The sequence below is a fragment of the Anas acuta genome, chromosome 7 (assembly GCF_963932015.1).
Source record: "Anas acuta chromosome 7, bAnaAcu1.1, whole genome shotgun sequence".
Classification (NCBI taxonomy): domain Eukaryota; kingdom Metazoa; phylum Chordata; class Aves; order Anseriformes; family Anatidae; genus Anas; species Anas acuta.
Window position 1 is genome coordinate 24,861,571 of NC_088985.1, and position 17,424 is coordinate 24,878,994.

A 17,424-nucleotide genomic window follows, 5' to 3' on the forward strand; every position below is an offset into this window, starting at 1 on the left:
GGGGCTGCCACCCCCCTTTGAACCCCCCCTCCTCGGCCGCTCTGCGCCGCCGCGCATCACCTGAAACCGCCGCGGTGTCGGGTTCGCGGCGCCGGCGCCGCCGTGGATCGCGGGGGGGGGGTCTGGGGGGGTGAAATATGCCGTGGGGAAGGGGGGGCAGCGGCTTGCATCGCGGGGGGGGCACACGCACCCCCCCACGCACAAAAAAACACCTGAGGACCCACCCCGCGCCTCGCTCCCCGTGTGCGCAAAGCTCCACGCAGCCCCCCCGCGGGGAGCCTCGTCCCCTGCGCCCCCCCCCACGGTGTCCTGGGGTTGGGGGGGGGGACACGGGGCTCCCCCCCCTCGCTCAGGGCCAGCCCCGCCGCTTGAGCGACAGCTCCCCCGGCCGGCACAGCCACGGGACGGCCAATCCCCGCGGGCAGCGGCGGGGGGAGGCGGCGCTGTGTCCCCCCCCCGCGTCCTCTCCATCCCCCCCTTGCTGCCGGTGTCTCTTTCGCAGGTGGCACCATGGGGACAGGTGAGGAGGGCACGGGGGGGGGGCAGCCCGGAGGCTGCAGGGGGCCCCCGGAGCCGTGCGCCCCGTCGGGGAGGGGGCACCGCTGGGGGCTGCCGGAGAGGGGGGCTTGGGGATATTGGGGGGGAGGAAATGGGGCCGTGGGGGGGTGCTGCCGGGTGGCGGGGACACCGCCGTGTCCCCCTCGCTGTCGCCGCAGGCACGGCGACATCACTTATTTATGGGGGTCAGGCCGGGGCGAGCGGGGGGCGGTGCGCCCACGCTGGGAAAATCCCCCCCGCGGGAACGGGGCGAGCGTGGGGGGGGGGGCGTGGAAGGGCACGGGGAGGGTGGGGGCTGCCCCATCCGGGTGCAAATCCCCACGGGGACAGATCCTTCCCGGCCACCAGGTCCCCACGGTGCCACCCGGGGGGCCCCACAGGCGGGGCGCAAAGGGACGGGGTGCGGGGATTGAAGGGGGATTGAAGGGGGCCCCCCCACGCCACTTCTTGTCCCCGCAGGTCGTGCCACCGTGCCCGGGACCCCTCGTGCAGCCAGCCCCCAGCCGGCCCCGGCGCTGCGCTGCTGAGGAGCTCGCCCCAGCCCGGGCATGTGCTGCTGGAGGGTGCCACGGCTCCCCCCCGCCGGCGGGCAGCCCCGGCCCCGTGAGCACCCGGCGAGTCCCAGCCCGGCTGCTCGGCCACCGCCATGGCCCAGGGCTGGGAGGACGCGGAGATGACGGTGCCCGGGAGGTCCCGGAGCTCGAGCAGCGAGGCCAGCCTGGCGCCCCGCTGCCTGCTGAGCAAGCAGAGCCGCCTGCTCAACGGGACCGTGCGGGGTGCCCGCGCCACCTCCCCCATGGGGCGCGTCATCCTCATCAACTCGCCCATCGAAGGTGCGTGGGAGCCCGGATGGACCCCCCCCCAACCCGGCCCATGGGAAGGGGCTTTTGGGTGCCATCCCCTGGTGACACGGCTGTCCCCGCAGCCAGCAGCAATGAGAGTGACGTTATCAACGCCATCACGGTGGAGAAGAGCGCGGATGGCAAGCTGGGCTTCAGCGTCCGCGGCGGCTCCGAGCACGGACTGGGCATCTTCGTGAGCAAGGTGGAGGAGGGCAGCGCTGCCGGTAAGTGGGACACTGATGGGGATGGGACACGGGCCACCAAAATGCTCCGGGGAGCCACCAGGGATGTGGTGCCGCAGTGGTGGTGGCACCTCCTGCACCCTCTGGGTCGGGCTGAGCTGGTCCCGCTTGGGGACGGAGCACCCTGCAAGGGGAACGGCACAATTTTGGGTGCCCGTCCGAGCCACTCGCCCCTCGCAGAGCAGGCTGGGCTGTGCGTGGGTGACAAGATCACGGAGGTGAACAGCGTCAGCCTGGAGAACATCACCATGAGCAGCGCCGTCAAGGTCCTCACCGGCAACAACCGCCTGCGCATGGTGGTGCGGCGCATGGGCCGCGTGCCGGGCATCAAGTTCTCCAAGGAGAAAACTGCTTGGTGAGCGGGGCACCCGCACCCCAAAACCCCCGTGGAGGGCTCGGGGGGGATGCTGTGGGGTAGGGAGGACGCAGAGGTGGGGGGAGCTTCGGGGTGGGCTGCACTGGGGGTCCCCAAAAAGGTGGGAGGGTGCAGGAGGGGATGGGAAGGTGTGGAGCAGGCAGGGTGGGTGCGAGCCCCATCCTCACCACCCGAATCACCGCCCTTCACCGGGAGACGCTGGGGGACACGAGCTGGACCCCTGAGCCCCCCCCGCAACACCGTGCCCCAGGGTGGACGTGGTGAACAGGCGGCTGGTGGTGGAGAAGAGCGGCTCGACGCCGTCGGAGAGCGGCTCCGAGGACGGGCTGCGGCGCATCGTCCACCTCTACACCACCTCCGACGACTACTGCCTGGGCTTCAACATCCGCGGCGGCCGCGAGTTCGGCCTCGGCATCTACGTCTCCAAGTACGGCCTGGCCAGAACCCCGGGAGGGCACGAGGGGGACACGCTGGGGCTCAGCACCCTTGGGTGCCGGGGCACGGAGCTGCCCGGGGAGAGGCGCGGGGCTCCGTCCCCATCCCGCCCCCGCTCTGCTGCCCGTAGGGTGGACCCCGGGGGGCTGGCGGAGCAGAACGGCATTCGGGTGGGCGACCAAGTCCTTGCAGCCAACGGAGTCAAGTTCGAAGACATAAGCCATAGCAAGGCGGTGGAGGTGCTCAAGGGGCAGACCCACATCATGCTGACCATCAAGGTACCCGCGCCCAACCCCACAGGGGTCTGCGTGCCCCCACTGTGGCTCTCCCCCAGCCGATCCCGGTGCCGGGGGGGTGCCGGCACGGCCGCGGGCTGGTTGGGTTTCAGGCAGGTGGGAGGGGGATGCATTATTCATGGCTGGCACCCGGATCGGGTTCGGCCGGCACGCGCTGACCCCCGCGTCTTCTCCCTCTGCGCCTAGGAGACCGGGCGGTTCCCTGCCTACAAGGAGCTGGTGGCCGAGTACTGCTGGCTCAGCCGCTGTAAGGACACGGCCAGCCGGGTACCGGGGGCACGTGGAGGGGCTGGGACCCCCCCTGGAAGGGATATCTGGAGGGCACAGGGGCCCCAATGCGTTTGCCCAAGTGGGGAGGGAGAAGGTCCGTGCGCCATGGGGTCCCCGCGTGCCCTCTGTCCTGGGAGGGGGCATAAAGCTCCCCGTGCCACCATCGGCATCACCAAAGTGCCCACGGCCTTGCAGGGTCCCCCATGTCCCCATCTGTGGAGGGGACACAAAGATCCCTGTGCTGTGGCCTACAGCCCCATGCTCTATGATCTCACGGCCCCACACATCCCCATCCCTTTGCTATGGCCCTGCAGTACCCACGGCCCTATATTCCCCGTGCCACGGCCCTATAGTCCCCACATCCCCCACCCTCAGGCTGGATCCCAAGTCCCCCTGTCCCCACGGTGTGTCCCCATGGTGTGTCCCCTTTTACAGTGACCAACGGGCAGCTGCAGCAGCTATCACAGACATCAGAGACCAGCTCCTCCATCTCCTCCTACTCCTCGGGACCCCCACCACCGGCGGTGAACGGGCTGGGGACGGCGACCCCGGGGCCACCCGCCCGCACCGTGGACGTGGCCATCTCCACCGAGGACGGGCCACGGAGGGGCTGGGCCCGGGAGCGTGCCGAGAGGGCCATGCAAACCGAGCCGGCCACCGAGGGGCTGGCGGAGACGCGGCGCACCATGAGGCCCCCCGAGCTGCTGCGGGACACGGCCATCCGGGGCCAGGGCGCCCGCGAGCCCCCCGGCACCCACCCGCGCCGCACCTTCGGCCACTCGCCCAAAACGGCGCTGCTGCTGGCCCTCAGCCGGCCTCGGCAGCCCATCACGCGCTCCCAGAGCGACCTCACCGTGGCCGGTAGGCACTGGGGTGCTGCACCCCCCCCCATGGGGCTCTCCTCCACTCGGTGCCCCCCCCTGACCCCCTCGATTCGCCCCTCTCTACCCGCAGAGGAGAAGCGGAAGAAGGAGAAGCCGGAGGGCCAGGGGGCTCGGGGGGCCCCCCCCGGTTTGCACCGCTCCAAGACCCTCGTCAACCTCTTCTTCAAGGGCGGCCGTGCCACCAGCCAGAGCTGGGCCCCCCCGAGCCAGGACCCCCCCGGCTCCGAGCGCCGGGCGCGCGCCAAGTCCCCGGGGCGCCCCGATGGGGACAGAGGTACCGGGAGGGGGGACGGGGAAGCAGCCTGGCACAGCTCCCCCCTTATGGGGCACCACAAAGAGGGGGAGCGTGGAAAGGGGGGGTCCCCGTGTGCACATTTTGGTCCCCCCCCTGCGTGCTCACCCCTCTCCATCTCCCTTGCAGTAGGCGCTGTGCAGAAGTTTGTCATCCGGAGCCTGAAGCGGGGTAATGGGGGTGCCCCCGGGGGGGCTGCGGGGCAGCTCCTGCATGCGCCTGTCCCCGCACGGTGTGGCACCGGGGTGGGGGGGGGGTCCCCAAATCCGGGGCTGCGTGTGTTTGCATGCCTGTGTGATTTTGGCATGGGTTAAGAGCAGTGGCACCGGTGGGGTGCGTGGGTTTGGGGCTGGCGGTGGGCACGGGGTGTCCCTACCCCGCTGGCCACCCCGTGCTCTGCCTCCCCGCAGAGAAAAGCCGCCGTGCCAGCATCCTGGCCCTGGCTGGCCCCACGGCCCCACAACCCAACGGCAGCGACCCCGAGGCACGGCTCCCGCTCATCCAGGACACGGCGGCGAGGCTGCTCAGCCCCGACGAGGTGACGGCCGTGCTCCGCCACTGCACCCGGGTACGGCACCGCGGGGACACCGGGCAGCTCCGTGACCCCATCGGGGTTATAGGGTTTGGGGACCTGCTGCTGACCCCCACCCTGTGTCCTCAGTACCTGCATGAGGGCGGCGTGGAGGATCTGGTGAGGCCGCTGCTCGCCATCCTGGACCGGCCCGAGAAGGTGCTGCTGCTTCGGGACGTGAGGTGGGGGCTGGGTGCACCCCGGGGTGACCCCAAAACCTCGTGTCCCGGTCAGCACCCGCAGCCCGGCCCCGTTTTGTCCCCCCCCCCCCCTGCAGGAGCGTGGTGGCCCCCACGGACCTGGGTCGCTTCGACAGCATGGTGATGCCCCTGGAGCTGGAAGCCTTCGACGCCCTCAAGAGCCGCTCGGGTAGAGCCTGACCCCAAAAAACCATGGGGAGGGTTTGGGGAGGGGGCGCAGGGGTGACCCCCGCTGCTCTCCCCCCCCACAGTGAGGTCGCCTGCCCTCCGCCCGGCCCACCACGACGTCCCCCCCAAGAGACACCTCATCACGCCAGTGCCTGGTGGGTGCCAGCGGGGTGCCAGGAAGGGGCAGGGATTTGGGGACAGCGCAGGGGGGGTGGGAAACGGGGAGCTCGGCTCCGAGGGGGGCACCGGATGCTGGGCATTTTGGGGTCCCTATGGAGAGAGGGGGCTCTGGGGGGGTTCCTGGAGGAGGATGACCAGGGAACCGTGGTGCCAAGGGGGCCGTGGACACCTCGTGCCCCCGCTGACCCCTCTCTTTGCCCCCCTGACCCCTCTCTTTGCAGACTACCGCGGCGGATTCCTGCTGAAGCCAGCGGGGGCCCCGGACCCGGAGGATGTCGGGGGGCTGCCACCGAGCCCAGCCCGGCCACGGGCATCCCCCAGCCCCCACCGGCTTCACCCCCGCTCCTACACCCCGCTCCCCGACGTGCCAGTGGACTCCTACAACAGCGCCAGCGGCCCCCCGGCCACCCCAGGACCGGGCCCCCCCCCCAGCTGGCTGCTGGCCGAGCCCCCCCGGGAGGGGCGCAGGCGCAGCCCCCAGCCCACCCGGCGCACGGAGCCCCCCTGGGTGGGCGAGGGGCTGGGGAAGCCCCGGAGGGCGCGGGCCCCCCTCGCGCCCCTTTTTGGGGGGCCAGGAGGGGAGGTGGGGGCTGCGCCGGCCGCCAATGGCCCCAAGGAGGAGGAGGAGGAGGAGGAGGAAGAGCGGCTGCTGACCGTCACCCTCTCCAAGCTGAAGCACTCGCTGGGTGCGTGGGTCTTGCTGGGAGGGTTTTAGGGGGTGACACAGGGTTGGGGTGGGATGGGGACCCCCCCCTCTGAACCTTTGGGGTGGGTGGGATCCCCTTGGGCTCTTTATGGGGACAGGGATGTGGGTGAAGCCCTGAGCAGTGCCAGTCCCCGTTCCTCCAGCCCCATACCCTCGTGTAGGGGATGGAGAGAGGCCATACAGCCCCATAGGGGTTTGGGGGGGGGGCACAACACCCCATCTACCTGCACCCAAAGGCATCGGGGCTCCCTTTTAGGGATCAGCATCTCGGGAGGCATCGAGTCGCGGGCGCAGCCGGTGGTGAAGATCGAGAAGATCTTCCCCGGGGGAGCCGCCTTCCTCAGCGGCGTCCTCAAGGTACCCACCTGCCTTTTTTGGGGACAGGGACCCTTCCCCTTGCCCCCCAGCCCCTCTTGGGGCTGCGTTTCACCCCGCTGCCTTCCCCCCCCATCCCCTTGGGGCCAGGCGGGCCACGAGCTGGTGTCGGTGGACGGGGAGAGCCTGCAGAACGTGACGCACCAGCGCGCCGTGGACATCATCCGCCAGGCCTACCGCAACAAAGCCAAGGAGCCCATGGAGCTGGTGGTGAGGGTGCCCGGACCCCCCCCGGAGTGATACCGAAAATATTTCCCCCTCCTGGAGCCGAGAATCCTTCCTTGGACCCCACGGAGCCGGCTCATTCCTGCGCCGAGCTGTGGCCGGCCTCAGCCAGCAGGGACAGGGGGACCCAAGAGGTGCCCAAAGAGGGACCCAGGTGGGGGCACGAAAAAGAAGGTGGGGAGGGGGGAAAGAAGCGGAGCTGACCCTGAAACAAGTGGCTCCGGCCACGCGGACGCTGCCCTGAAAAAAACACAGCCGGGGGCTTGCTTTTAATCAGCGTTTCCAGGTGGTACAAGGGCGAGCCGGGCTCTGGAAATGGGACACAACCGAAATAAAAGTACAAAAATACAATTCCAACTCTCTCTCCCCCACCCATCTCCCCCCAAAACAGCTCGGGGGCGAGCAAGCCAGAGCTGGGCACGGCCAGGCTTTTCCTTTGGTTTGACCCCGCGGGCACAGAGCCTGACCCCCAAAACCCCGGTGTCCCCGAGGTGTCCCCCACTGGTGGCCAGCTGGCTGCCCCGCACCGAGCCCCTCTCCCCCAGCCCGAGCAGGCTGGGCATCACAGGGGCACGGGCTGGGCTTTTGGGTTTTTTTTTTGGGGGGGTCGCACACAGGGATGCTGGGGGCAAGGGCACGGGGAAGGCACTGAGGGCAACGCGCCCGGTGGCGGGGGTGAGGGGGGGGGTCCGCAGCCAGGCAGGGCGTGAGCACGGAGCGGGCGCTGGTTGTTTTTTTTTTTTTTGGTAGGTCCTATAAAAATAGAGTTCTTTAAAATGGCACAGAAACAAATCCCCTGACAAACACGCAGGGTAGGGGGGTGGAAGGAAGGCAGGGACAGGGCGCGCTCCCCCAGGGGACAGCGGCTGGGTGACAGTGCTGGGAGGGACGGGAGGGAGGGGACGAGCCACCCCCCCCCCTCCCCGTGCCCAAGGTGACCCCGGCTGAAGGCAGCGCTGCTAATCCCCGGGCGCTAAGAGGATCAGCAGCAAACCAGCCCCAGGCGGCCCCGGGGCCGTGACGCAGCACCCCCCGACCCCACAGCTCCGGGGCACCCCCCTGCCACAGCGGGGGGGCCACCACAACCTCACCCTGACACCACGACGCCAGGGAGGGGGCAGCTCCCGAGGTCCCCTCTGCCCCCTCCCGGCGCCGGCGGTCTCTGCGTAGCGGGGAGCAGAGCGGGGACCCCCCAAAATCCATGGGGCTGGAGCCCCCAAGCTGTCCGAGCAGGGGGCCGGGGCGCAGGCAGCGTCTCAGATCTCGGTGGCCGTGATCTCCTCGAAGGCTGGGTCCGTGCCGGGGGGCTCGCAGGGCTCGGAGGAGGCCGGGGGGTCCTCGCCCTGCAGCCGGAGGTGCTGGAGGCGCTGCTCGAGGCGCCGGTTGCGGCGGTACATCTGGATGTAGTTGTACTGCAGCTGCTTCTGGTAGCGGATCACCCGCTCCTTCTCGCCCTGCCACGTGCTCCGCTCCTGCTCGAAGGCTTCCCGCTGCTCCTGCCCGCGTCTCCTCTCCAGGGCCACCTCCGCTCGCAGCCTCTCCAGCTGCCTCCGCAGCCCCGCCGTGCCCCGCGCCTCCTCTCCGAGCTCCGGGCAACCCTCGCCGGGTTCGGGGCAGGGGCAGCGCCCGCGGGCGGCTTCCCGCAGCCCCGCCACCTCCTGCTCCAGCCGGCCAGCTTTGGCACGGAAGAGGTCGGCCTCGCTCTTGCGGCGCTGCAGTTCGTTGGCGCACACCTCCAGCTCCAGCGCCTTGAGCCGGGCGGCCTCCTGCAGCCCCCGCGCCTGCTGCTCGCCCGCCTGCAGCTCGGCCCGCGCCTCCCGCAGCTGCGCCCGCAGCACCAGCAGCTCCGTGCCCCGCTGCGCCAGCTCCGCCTGCGACTCCTTCAGCTGCTGCTTCAGCAGGGAGATCTCCCCCGATTTCTGGCACACCTGTAGGGCAGCGCTGACTCAGGTCCCGTCCCCATCCCAACCTCTCGGGGACGGGGACACCGCGGTCACCCCGCGGGGAAGGGGGGTCACCGTGCCGTGGCTCACCTCCCACTTGGTCTCCTCCAGGCGGGGTCCCAGCTCGGTGTGCTCCCTCTGGAAGGAGGCGCAGCGCCGTTCCAGCAGCTCGCGCTCCTGCAGCAGCTGGGCAAAGTCCTCCTGCAGCTGCTTCTTCTCCTGCTGCAGCTGCAGCACCTGGAGCTGCAGGACCTGCTGCCCGCGCTGCGCCTGCTGCGCCGCCTGCCGCACCTGGGCCGCGCAGCGCTGCCGCAAACCCTCCAGCTCCTGCTCGCAGCGCCGCTGCTTCTCCTCGTACACCTGGGCGCGGGAACGTGCTGGATAAGCGGCACGGCAACCCCAGGATGGGATCCCAAATACCGCCACCCCCACGTCCTCACGGTTGGAGGGGGGCTCCTGGAGGTCTGCGCTTCCCAGAAGGGGACGGAGTGCTGCCACCCCCGTGCCAGACCCCAAAATGCGCATGCGGAGTCTCCAACCCCACACCATGGAGGGCACCCCATTCCTAAGCCCTGCCCCAACAGCACCCCCATGCCCACCCCACTGCCACCACCACCACCGAGGAGCCCCCCACCCCAATTCCCAGACCCCATGGGCACCCACCTGGCAGATGGCCACCTCGTTCTCGTCCAGGCTATCCCGCAGCTGCTGCAGCTCGGCCTCCCTCTCCCGCAGCTTGTCCTCCAGCTCCCGCACCAGCAGGGCCTCCTCTCCGGGCAGGGGCGAGCGCCCACAGGAGCCACTTTCGGAGGAGGGTCTCCCCCGGCCGCTCAGCGAGCCCGTGCTCTTGCTGGAGGACGAGCGCCCGCTGTCCGAGTTGGAGGGGCCGGCGGGCGGGCGGTAGCCACCCGGGGGCTCGGGGTGGCCGTGTGGGGTGGCCGGGAGCGCGCCCGCCTCGGCGTGCTGGCTGCAGCCCGTGCTGTAGGTGGGCAGGCTGGACAGGGAGTTGCGCCCCGAATCCGAGAGCGTGCCCGAGTGGCTGCTGGCGCGGCAGCTCAGCGAGCCGGGTTTGTCAGCCCCGGCGGCCCCCAGCAGGTGGGTGAGGCTCACCTGGCTCTCCGAAAGCGCCGGGGCCGCCGGGCGCACCCCCAAGCTGGCCGGCCCCGGAGCAGTCCTGATTTTGGGTATCACCGGTTTGAAGGCCATGGGGCGGATCAGGGTCTTCTCCACGTTCTGGGGAGGGAAAGAGGGGAGAGCGCGGCTCCGGGAGCTGGCAGCCTCCAGAGGGTGGCCCCACACCATGGGTGGGCTTGGTAACCCTCGGATCCTGTCCCCATGCAACACTTGGAGGTGTCCCCAACCCAAAAACTTCCACGTGTTGAAGGGGACAAGCACCAAACGCTCTCTGATGGGGTCGGAAGGGTTCCCACATTCACAGTGCCACCCCTGTCATGATGTAGGGGACATCAGGAGCGCAGAGACCACCTCTACCCCCAGGGACAGGGACAACGCCACCACACAGCCCCTACCCACACACCTCCCCGAGACCCCCACCCCCGGCACAGCACCGGGCGCCGAGCAGAGACCCCAGCACCTCTCCCCCCCTACCTCCTCCAGCTTCCCGGACACGGGGACAAGCTTGGGGGGCGGCCCCCGAATGCTGCCACCGGGGGCTCGTTCATCCCGGGCTTCATCCGAATCGCTGCAGGGGCTGACCGGAGAGGCGGCCTCCAACCACTCCCCGTGGAAACCTTCGTTGGCGTAGGCGTGGGCGACGCCGGGAGCGGCAGAGCAGGGTTTTTTGGGGGGCAGCGCGTGGAGCAAGGGGTCCGGGGGGCTGGCCCGCAGCAGCCCGTCGTGCAGGAGGAAGGAGCTGGTGGCGGGGGGCTGGCAGGAGCGGTCGTGGCAGGGCCGGCCGGCGATGAGGCTGCCCACGCTGCCCATGGCGCCCCGAGAGGATTTGGGGGAGCGGGCGGCAGCGCGGAGCTGGGCGGCCCCCTCAGGGGCGGCCTCGATGGAGACGGGCAGCGTCTGCACGATGGCCATGGCGGGGGGGCCCCCGGCGGGCTGGGGGGCGCGGGCAGCCTGTGGGGAGGAGAAGCACGGTGTGGGGACACCGGGCATAAGGGAAAAACCCGTCTGCACCCACCCCAAACATCCCCGATAATGGGGTGCCGGGGGGCAGGAGCGAGGGGTGGCACCGAGCGAAGCGGAATAAAGCTGGGATTAACTGGGGGGGGGGGGCAAAGGGTATGGGGGGGCTGTCCTGCTGCCCCAAACCCTGCCCCCCAAGCATCGGCACGCTGCCATGCCCCAGCTCCCTGCCCCAAACACCCCCATAGCACCCAGCACCCCAAACATCCTTCCCCAAAGCACCCCCACCCCACAACACCACCCTACAGCTCCAACACCCCCCCAGCACCCCCAAACTCTTCCCCACTCCCCCCCTCCCCCCTCTCCACACCCCTACGTGCCCCACACTCCCCCCACACCCCCCACCCACCTCCCCACAGCCCCCAGCCCCCCCAGCCCCATAACCACAACCCCACACCCCCATTACCCCCCCCATACCCCCCCCACCACCCCGCGCCCCCCGGCGCCCCGACGGGCGGCCCCTAAAGGATCCCCCCGAGCTCCGGGGCTACCGGGGGGCTACGGGGGATAATGGGGGGGGGGATAATCGGGGACCCCCCCCAGGGCCGGCCCTACACCCACCTGGGCCGGGGCGCCCCATGATGCGCTCGGGCCGCCTCGCTCCGCCCGCCGGGTTGGCACCGCCCCGGTCCCCTCCGGGCCGCCCCCGGGGCCGCCCCCCCGGGTCCCACCAGCGGGGGACCCCCCCCCGAACCACCCTGTGCGCCCCCCACCCCAAAAAATAAAAATAAGGATGGGCTGGGGGGTGCTCCCCTTAGCCTATAGGTAGCGGAGGTCCCAGCCCCATGGGAACGGGAGCGCGCTGTGGGGTCGGGGCGCTGCCCCCAGGCACCGGGGGTCCCCTCGGGGTGCCCCCCCCCGGTGTTTTGGGGACCCCCCCGGTGCTCACCTCGCCAGCCGAGGCCCATCCGGGCGGTGTGCCCGGCTCCCGGCTCGGTTCCTGCAACGGGAAAGAGCCGGAGGAGGGGGGAAAAGGGGGCAAGGGATGGGGTCAGGGCGCACCGGGACCCCCGGAGCCCCCCCCCCCCGGGACCGGCTGGGGGGAGGCGTCCGGCGGGGGGGGAGCCGTGCCGGGGGCGGGCGGCGGCGCCTCCATCTTCTCCTCCTTCCCCCCCCCCCTCTTTCCCTCTGTGGGGTAACGAGGGAAAAAGGGGGACGGCGCCGCGCCCCCCATGCGCCCCATTTCCCGGTGCGAGCACCAGGGGGGGGCTCCCGCAGCCCCAGCCGGCTCCCGACCCCCTCGATCCGCCAGCGCCCCGTTCCCCGACCCCTTCCCCTTCCTCCCACCCCCTCCTCACCCACCGCCAAGCTTTGGGGTCCCCCTCCGGGGGGGGCTCCCCCGGTCCCTGCCCCGCTCACCCCAGGCTCCGCCGCCGCTCCCCGCCGGCCCGGGCCCCGCCAGGCCCCGCCCGCCCCCGCCGCCCCCGGCCCCCGGCCCCGCAGCGGAGCGGGAGGCGGCAGGGGGGAGCCCTACGGCCGGGGCGCCCGGCAGCGACCGGCAGCGGAGCCGAAAAGGGAAAGGGGTTGGGAGGCTGCCCCCCGCCGGGGGAGGTGGTCCTGGGCTCGGTTGTGGGGTTAGGGGGGTGTTTAGGGGGGATAGGGTCACCCCCCGGGGCTCTATCCCCTATGGGGCGCAGCTGGTTTTGCCCGTTGTGGGGTCGGTTCCTTGAGGTTGGGGGTGCTGTGGGGTTGGGAGGCGCATGGGGATGGGGTATGTGGGGCAGCGTGGCCCCATAGCACCATCCTCGCATAGCACGGGAACGCAGACCCCAGACCCTAAATGCAGGGCACGTGCCCAACCCACACCCATGGGGAGAAACGGGGCTCCACAGCCTGGATGTGGGGGATTTGGGATGGGTTACAGCATAGGGACACCCCCCTCCCCGGTCCCAGGTAGCAGAGGACAGGGCACAGGCACAGCACTCAACGTTTCTGCTTTAATAAAACCCCAAAGGTCGGACCCAGAGCCCACCGCGGGCTCCCCGCCGCAGCGGGGCCGGGCCACATCACAGTATTTTGCCATAAAACGCTCCCAGGTCCCCCGGGGGCTGCTCCCTGAGGGTGTGATGCTGGTGATGCCCCACGGGAACGGGGGGGTTTGGGGTGACCCCAAGCAGGGGCCAGACCCCGCAGAGCTGCAGGAGCCCCGCGGCACGCAGCAAACCTGGACCGTGACCCCCCCAGGCATTTGGCCCCGCTTTCGCAGCAATTTAAGGACCTGCCCCGGGTCTGGAGACCCCAAATTCCAGGTGCCTTCTCTCCTGCTCCCCTCACATCCCGCAGGACGATGGGGCTGCTTCACACAGGAGGACAGAACACGGGCACACGGCCCTACTGCTCCCGCTGCACCCCAAAACCGCGGTGCTCCATCCCTCCTGGTGGGAATCGCCGCGCTCAGGGCTTGCTGGAGCCTCCGGCACCTCCGTCCGGATCCTTCTTGGCCGCAGGCGCCTTCTCCTCCTTCACCTTCTTCAGCTTGGCCTTGCTCTTGCTGGAGGAGAAGGTGAGCGAGGCCTTGCTGAACTCCAGGGGGAAGACGCCCACGTCGCCGTCGAAGCGGTTTTTGGCCACCTGCAGGTACCGCTTCCCTGGCCCCGTCGTCAGCTTGCGGTCCTGCAGGATGAGGACGTTGTCGGCCTCCTGGCTGGCCTGCGGGGAGAAAAAAAAACATCTCCAGGGGGTGCCGCACGGGGAAAGGGGCGCCCCACGATACCCAACCCCGTCCCGGTGAGCTGTTGTGGGGACAGCCCCGAGGGGCCAGGAGGAGGCACCTTGGCGGAGCCGAAGATGGAGGCGGTCTGCAGCTCCTTCTCGTCGTCCTCCTTGCGGGGGTGGATGATCAGCGTGATGTGGCACGTGTTGTCCGTGGCGAACTTGCGGAAGGCACCGATGATGAAATCCTGGGCTGCGAGCCTGCGGGGGAGGACAGCGAGGGCACGTCGGGGGCAGCCACCACCCCAAAACGGGGCTGTCGTGTTGGATAGGACCTCAACGGGACACCAATTTGGGGTTATAACTCCCAGAGAGGGTCTCACCTGTCTGCCGAGAGCTGCTCGTGCCCCATCATGAACTGCAAGTTGTCCACGACCACGTGGGTGATGTCGTACATGTAGACAGCATGCTTCATGGTGTCGAGAACCGTCCTGCACGGGGGACACCAAAATTATTGGGGACACAGACACCGAGCCAGGCACGGGGAGACGCAGAAGAAAGCCAGGACAGCGCTGGTGACAGCAGGGACACCGCCACAGCACGCCTTGCCCCACGTGTCCCCTCACCCCGCCAGCACACAGAGGGCGAGATTTTGGGGAGAAAAAAGGGCCGGGGCCGTACTTGATGTTCTGCTGGCCGTGGAAGGTCATGAAGTAGAGCGGCAGCTCCTCGAAGCGGTCGGCCCACTCGTCGTACAGCTCCAACTGGTCCTCCAGGCGCCGCGCGGCGAACTGGGTCAGCATGATTTTGGCCAGGCGGATGTTGTTGATCTCGAAGCTGCCCCACAGCGTGCACACCCCCTGCGTGCACAGGTCCAGCGCGTACTCGCTGATGAACGTCGTCTTCCCGCTGCCCGTGGGGCCTGGGGGAAAGAGGGAGAAATGAGCTGGGGGAGAAGATGTAACCCGTGCTGATTGCTCGGGAGGGTATTTGAAGGAAAAAACACCCGGGTACAGCCAAGAGCAACCCAAACCCGGCGTTTCCACCAGGAACAGGCAGCACCCCATGCCCGAGTGCTCGCCCATCACCCCATTGCCCCATGCATCTCCCAGCTGGGATTTGGGGTCTGGCTGCACCCTGCGTGCCCCTCACCTGTGAAGACGGTGAGCTCGCCTTTGCGGTGCCCCTTGAGGAGCTTGTTGAGCTCGGGGAAGCGCGCCCACTTGACGCCGGCCACCTGCTCGCTGTTGGCCAGCTCCCCGAAAACCTCCTCGCGCAGCTGCCTGAAGGAGACGATGGACTTGTGGCCGGCGGGCAGGGCGGCGCGCAGGATTTTGGTGAGGTTCAGCCCCCGGTTCAACGCCTCCAAGGGCCGGGGCTGGAGGTCCCCGGGGCGCACCAGGGAGCAGCGTTTGACGCTCAGCTTGCGGGCGAAGAGCTTGGCGGCCTCCCAGGAGCGCAGGTCGTCGCCCAGCCATAGCGTGACGCGCTTGAACTGCTCCAGGTAGGGCAGCAGCGCCGGGGGCAAGCAGGCAGCCCCCCGCGGCAGCGCCAGGCTGGGCACCCCGGTGGCTTGGTGTAGGGCCAGGGCGTCGAGCTCCCGCCCCGTCAGCACCACCTCGGTGTCGCGGCGCCCCACTAAAGGCAAGCCGAAGAGGTTGTGGTAGGCGTCGGAGCGGGGGAACGTCTCCTCCGTGGCGCCCACCAGCTTCAGCCCCCGCAGGGCGCCATCACGGGGGGCGAACCAAGGGAAGACCAGCGCCCTGGCGGCACGCAGGTAGCGCACCCCGAAACGCTTCAGGGTGGCGTCGGCCAGCTGGGCGATGCCGAACGCCGCCTTGGTGGCCCGGCTTTCTTCTTCATCCAGCAGCTCCCAGAGCGGCAGCGCCCGCTCCCAGATGCGCCGGGCGGCCTCCCTCGCCCTCCTGCCTTCATCTTCCTCCTCCTCATCATCCTCACGAGGGCTTGGAGGGGGCAGCCCACGGTGGCGCAGCTCCACGGCAGCCTGCAGGTCCTGCCAGGTGCCCTCGGCCAGTGTGGCGGTGCAGAGGAAGCCGCCGGTCGTCTTGTCGATGAAGAGCGTGAAGGGTGGCGCGGCGGGGCCGGGGGTGAAGAGGCTGGGGGCGTGCAGGCAGCTGTGGCCATCATGGAAGGGCAGCCCCTGCTCACGGAGGTACCTGCGGATCTCGGTGACGGACACGGCGGGGACAGAGGCAGCGGGCTCGGGCAGCACGGCCCTCTTGAAGCGGCGCTGCCTCAGCCTCCCCACAGCCTTCTCCATCCCCATCATCATCATCATCACCCCCCCGCGGCTCCAAATTGCCGACAACCCGGCTCTGTAGGGGCGCAGCGGCCCCGCCGCCATCTCCTCCCCCCCCCTCGCCTCAGCTTCCCGCCCTCGCGTGGAGCCCGGCGGGCGCCGCCATTTCGCGGCCCGCCTCCCTCGTTCCTCCTCCTCCTCCTCTTGTTTCTCCTCCTCCTCCTCTTCCGGGGCAGCAGGAGCGGCCATGACGGCCCGGGGGGCTCCCAGCAGGTTTTTGGGGGCCGCCCTGTGCTGCGGGTTGGGGCGCTACGTGAGGCAGCTGCAGCGCCTGCAGCTCCTCTTCAGCCCCATCGCGCCCGACGCCCGCGGGGCCAGGTATTGTGGGGATAATCGGGGTGTTTTGGGTTTATTTGGGGTTGATGGTGGTGTTTGAGCGCTGAGGGTGTTGTTTTTTGGGGGTTCTGTGCCGCCCCGCAGGCAGTTCGTGGAGGAGCGGGCGGCGGAGTTTGCCCGCGGGCACCCTGAGGTGGTGCTGTACGTGCGGAACGAGGGGGGGGCGGCCCCAGTGCTGCGGGCAGAGTACTGTGAGTGGGGGGACTGGGGGAACTGGGAGGGACTGGGAGGGAGAGGGGATAGTGGGAGGGGAGAGGGGACTGACTGGGGGGGAACTGGGAGGGAGAGGGGGGACTGAGGGGGGATACTGGGAGGGAGACTGGAGGGGGGGTACTGGGAGGGAGGCACTGGAAGGGGAGAGGGGACTGGGAGAGAACTGGGAGGGAGAGGGAGGACTGAGGGGGGACTGGAGGAGAATTGGGAGGGGAGGAGGGACTGGGGGGGAACTGGGAGGAGAAGGGTATGGGGAGGGGGGATACTGGGAGGGGAGAGTGAGAACTGGGGGTAACTGGGAGGGGAGGGGGGACTGGGGGGTATTGGGAGGAGAGGGGACACTGGAGGGGGGATACTGGGTATGGGGCACTGGGAGGGAGAGGGGGGACTGGGGGGTAACTGGGAGAAGAGAGGGGTACTGGAGGGGGGGTACTGGGTATGGGGCACTGGGAGGGAGGGGAGGGACTGGGGGGGAACTGGGAGGGGGGCACTGGAAGGGGAGAGGAGGGGACTGGGGGGGAACTAGGAGGGAACTGGGAGGAGAGGGGGGGCTGGAGGGGTACTGGGAGGGGGGCACTGGAAGGGAGAGGTGGGACTGGGGGGGAACTGGGAGGAGAGGGGACGCTGGAGGGGGAATACTGGGAGGGGGGAACTGGGAAGGGCACTGGGTTAAGAGGGCGGACTGGGTAGGGGGAACTGGGGGGGTCTGGGCAGGGGGCACTGGGAGGAGAAGTGTATGGGGAGTGGGGAACTGGGAGGAGAGGAGGGACTGGGGGGGGCACTGGGATGGGAGGGGGCACTGAGGAGATGGGGGACTGGGGGGGGCACCAGTGGGAGGGGGATACAGAAGGAAGGGACACACACACAGATGCCAAGTAACAAGGGGGGGCACTGGGGACCCCCCCAGCCTCACCCCCTTTGTGCCGCAGTGAACGGGACGGTGCGGGAGGAACTCATCGCCAACAAGACCAGCGAGGAGATCGCCCAGCTCGCCACCAAACTGGCCAACCAGTCCGGCCTGGACGTGGTGCGCATCCGCAAACCCTTCCACACCGACAACCCCAGCATCCAGGGCCAGTGGCACCCCCTCACCAACAAGCCCCCCGCCCTCCTCGTGCGGGGCCCCCGCCTGGCACCCCCCCAATAAAAAAAAAACCTCGGCCCCTGTCCCCACAGAGACACCTCC

At 69.6% G+C, this 17,424-nt stretch overlaps 4 protein-coding genes across 5 annotated transcripts; 2 read left to right on the top strand and 2 right to left on the bottom strand.

Annotated features, from left to right (window-relative positions):
- Positions 1-164: 164 nt before the first annotated feature.
- Positions 165-7,002, top strand: PDZD7 (PDZ domain containing 7). 2 transcript variants are annotated; one of them, XM_068688315.1, is made up of 17 exons: positions 165-520; positions 1,018-1,391; positions 1,484-1,624; positions 1,823-1,997; positions 2,269-2,445; positions 2,584-2,731; positions 2,936-2,996; positions 3,455-3,880; positions 3,974-4,177; positions 4,325-4,366; positions 4,606-4,763; positions 4,857-4,948; positions 5,044-5,135; positions 5,218-5,289; positions 5,536-6,000; positions 6,277-6,377; positions 6,486-7,002. In XM_068688315.1, exons 2-17 carry the CDS (start codon positions 1,205-1,207, stop codon positions 6,633-6,635), a joined length of 2,691 nt encoding a protein of 896 aa, XP_068544416.1. In that variant the 5' UTR covers positions 165-520; positions 1,018-1,204; the 3' UTR covers positions 6,636-7,002. The 2 variants fall into 2 exon arrangements, with proteins under 2 accessions (XP_068544416.1, XP_068544417.1); XM_068688316.1 differs by lacking the exon at positions 4,325-4,366.
- Positions 6,862-12,905, bottom strand: LZTS2 (leucine zipper tumor suppressor 2). Its single transcript, XM_068688778.1, has 7 exons — positions 12,882-12,905; positions 12,077-12,187; positions 11,607-11,657; positions 10,172-10,648; positions 9,227-9,796; positions 8,654-8,923; positions 6,862-8,548 (listed from the first exon to the last, which is right to left on the bottom strand). The coding sequence occupies exons 1-7, from the start codon at positions 12,903-12,905 to the stop codon at positions 7,877-7,879; spliced, it is 2,175 nt and encodes a 724-aa protein (XP_068544879.1). The 3' UTR covers positions 6,862-7,876.
- Positions 12,635-15,878, bottom strand: TWNK (twinkle mtDNA helicase). The gene is made up of 5 exons (XM_068688317.1): positions 14,522-15,878; positions 14,051-14,291; positions 13,753-13,860; positions 13,489-13,630; positions 12,635-13,366 (listed from the first exon to the last, which is right to left on the bottom strand). The coding sequence occupies exons 1-5, from the start codon at positions 15,876-15,878 to the stop codon at positions 13,112-13,114; spliced, it is 2,103 nt and encodes a 700-aa protein (XP_068544418.1). The 3' UTR covers positions 12,635-13,111.
- Positions 15,869-17,424, top strand: MRPL43 (mitochondrial ribosomal protein L43). Its single transcript, XM_068688324.1, has 3 exons — positions 15,869-16,007; positions 16,110-16,216; positions 17,168-17,424. The coding sequence occupies exons 1-3, from the start codon at positions 15,877-15,879 to the stop codon at positions 17,383-17,385; spliced, it is 456 nt and encodes a 151-aa protein (XP_068544425.1). The 5' UTR covers positions 15,869-15,876; the 3' UTR covers positions 17,386-17,424.

Coding starts and splice junctions, on each gene's coding strand:
- PDZD7 (XM_068688315.1), top strand. CDS start 1,205: ATGGCCCAGGGCTGGGAGGACGCGGAGATGACGGTGCCCGGGAGGTCC. Junction 5,136..5,217: donor CGCCCTCAAGAGCCGCTCGG/GTAGAGCCTGAC, acceptor CCCCCCCCACAG/TGAGGTCGCCTGCCCTCCGC. Junction 6,378..6,485: donor TCCTCAGCGGCGTCCTCAAG/GTACCCACCTGC, acceptor CCTTGGGGCCAG/GCGGGCCACGAGCTGGTGTC.
- LZTS2 (XM_068688778.1), bottom strand. CDS start 12,905: ATGCCTGGGGGGGTCACGGTCCAG. Junction 9,797..10,171: donor TGTCCGGGAAGCTGGAGGAG/GTAGGGGGGGAG, acceptor TTCCCTCCCCAG/AACGTGGAGAAGACCCTGAT. Junction 8,549..8,653: donor TGGAGGAGACCAAGTGGGAG/GTGAGCCACGGC, acceptor GCTGCCCTACAG/GTGTGCCAGAAATCGGGGGA.
- MRPL43 (XM_068688324.1), top strand. CDS start 15,877: ATGACGGCCCGGGGGGCTCCCAGCAGGTTTTTGGGGGCCGCCCTGTGC. Junction 16,008..16,109: donor CCCGACGCCCGCGGGGCCAG/GTATTGTGGGGA, acceptor GCCGCCCCGCAG/GCAGTTCGTGGAGGAGCGGG. Junction 16,217..17,167: donor AGTGCTGCGGGCAGAGTACT/GTGAGTGGGGGG, acceptor TTTGTGCCGCAG/TGAACGGGACGGTGCGGGAG.
- TWNK (XM_068688317.1), bottom strand. CDS start 15,878: ATGGCCGCTCCTGCTGCCCCGGAAGAGGAGGAGGAGGAGAAACAAGAG. Junction 14,292..14,521: donor CGAGCTCACCGTCTTCACAG/GTGAGGGGCACG, acceptor TCTTTCCCCCAG/GCCCCACGGGCAGCGGGAAG. Junction 13,367..13,488: donor CCATCTTCGGCTCCGCCAAG/GTGCCTCCTCCT, acceptor TTCTCCCCGCAG/GCCAGCCAGGAGGCCGACAA.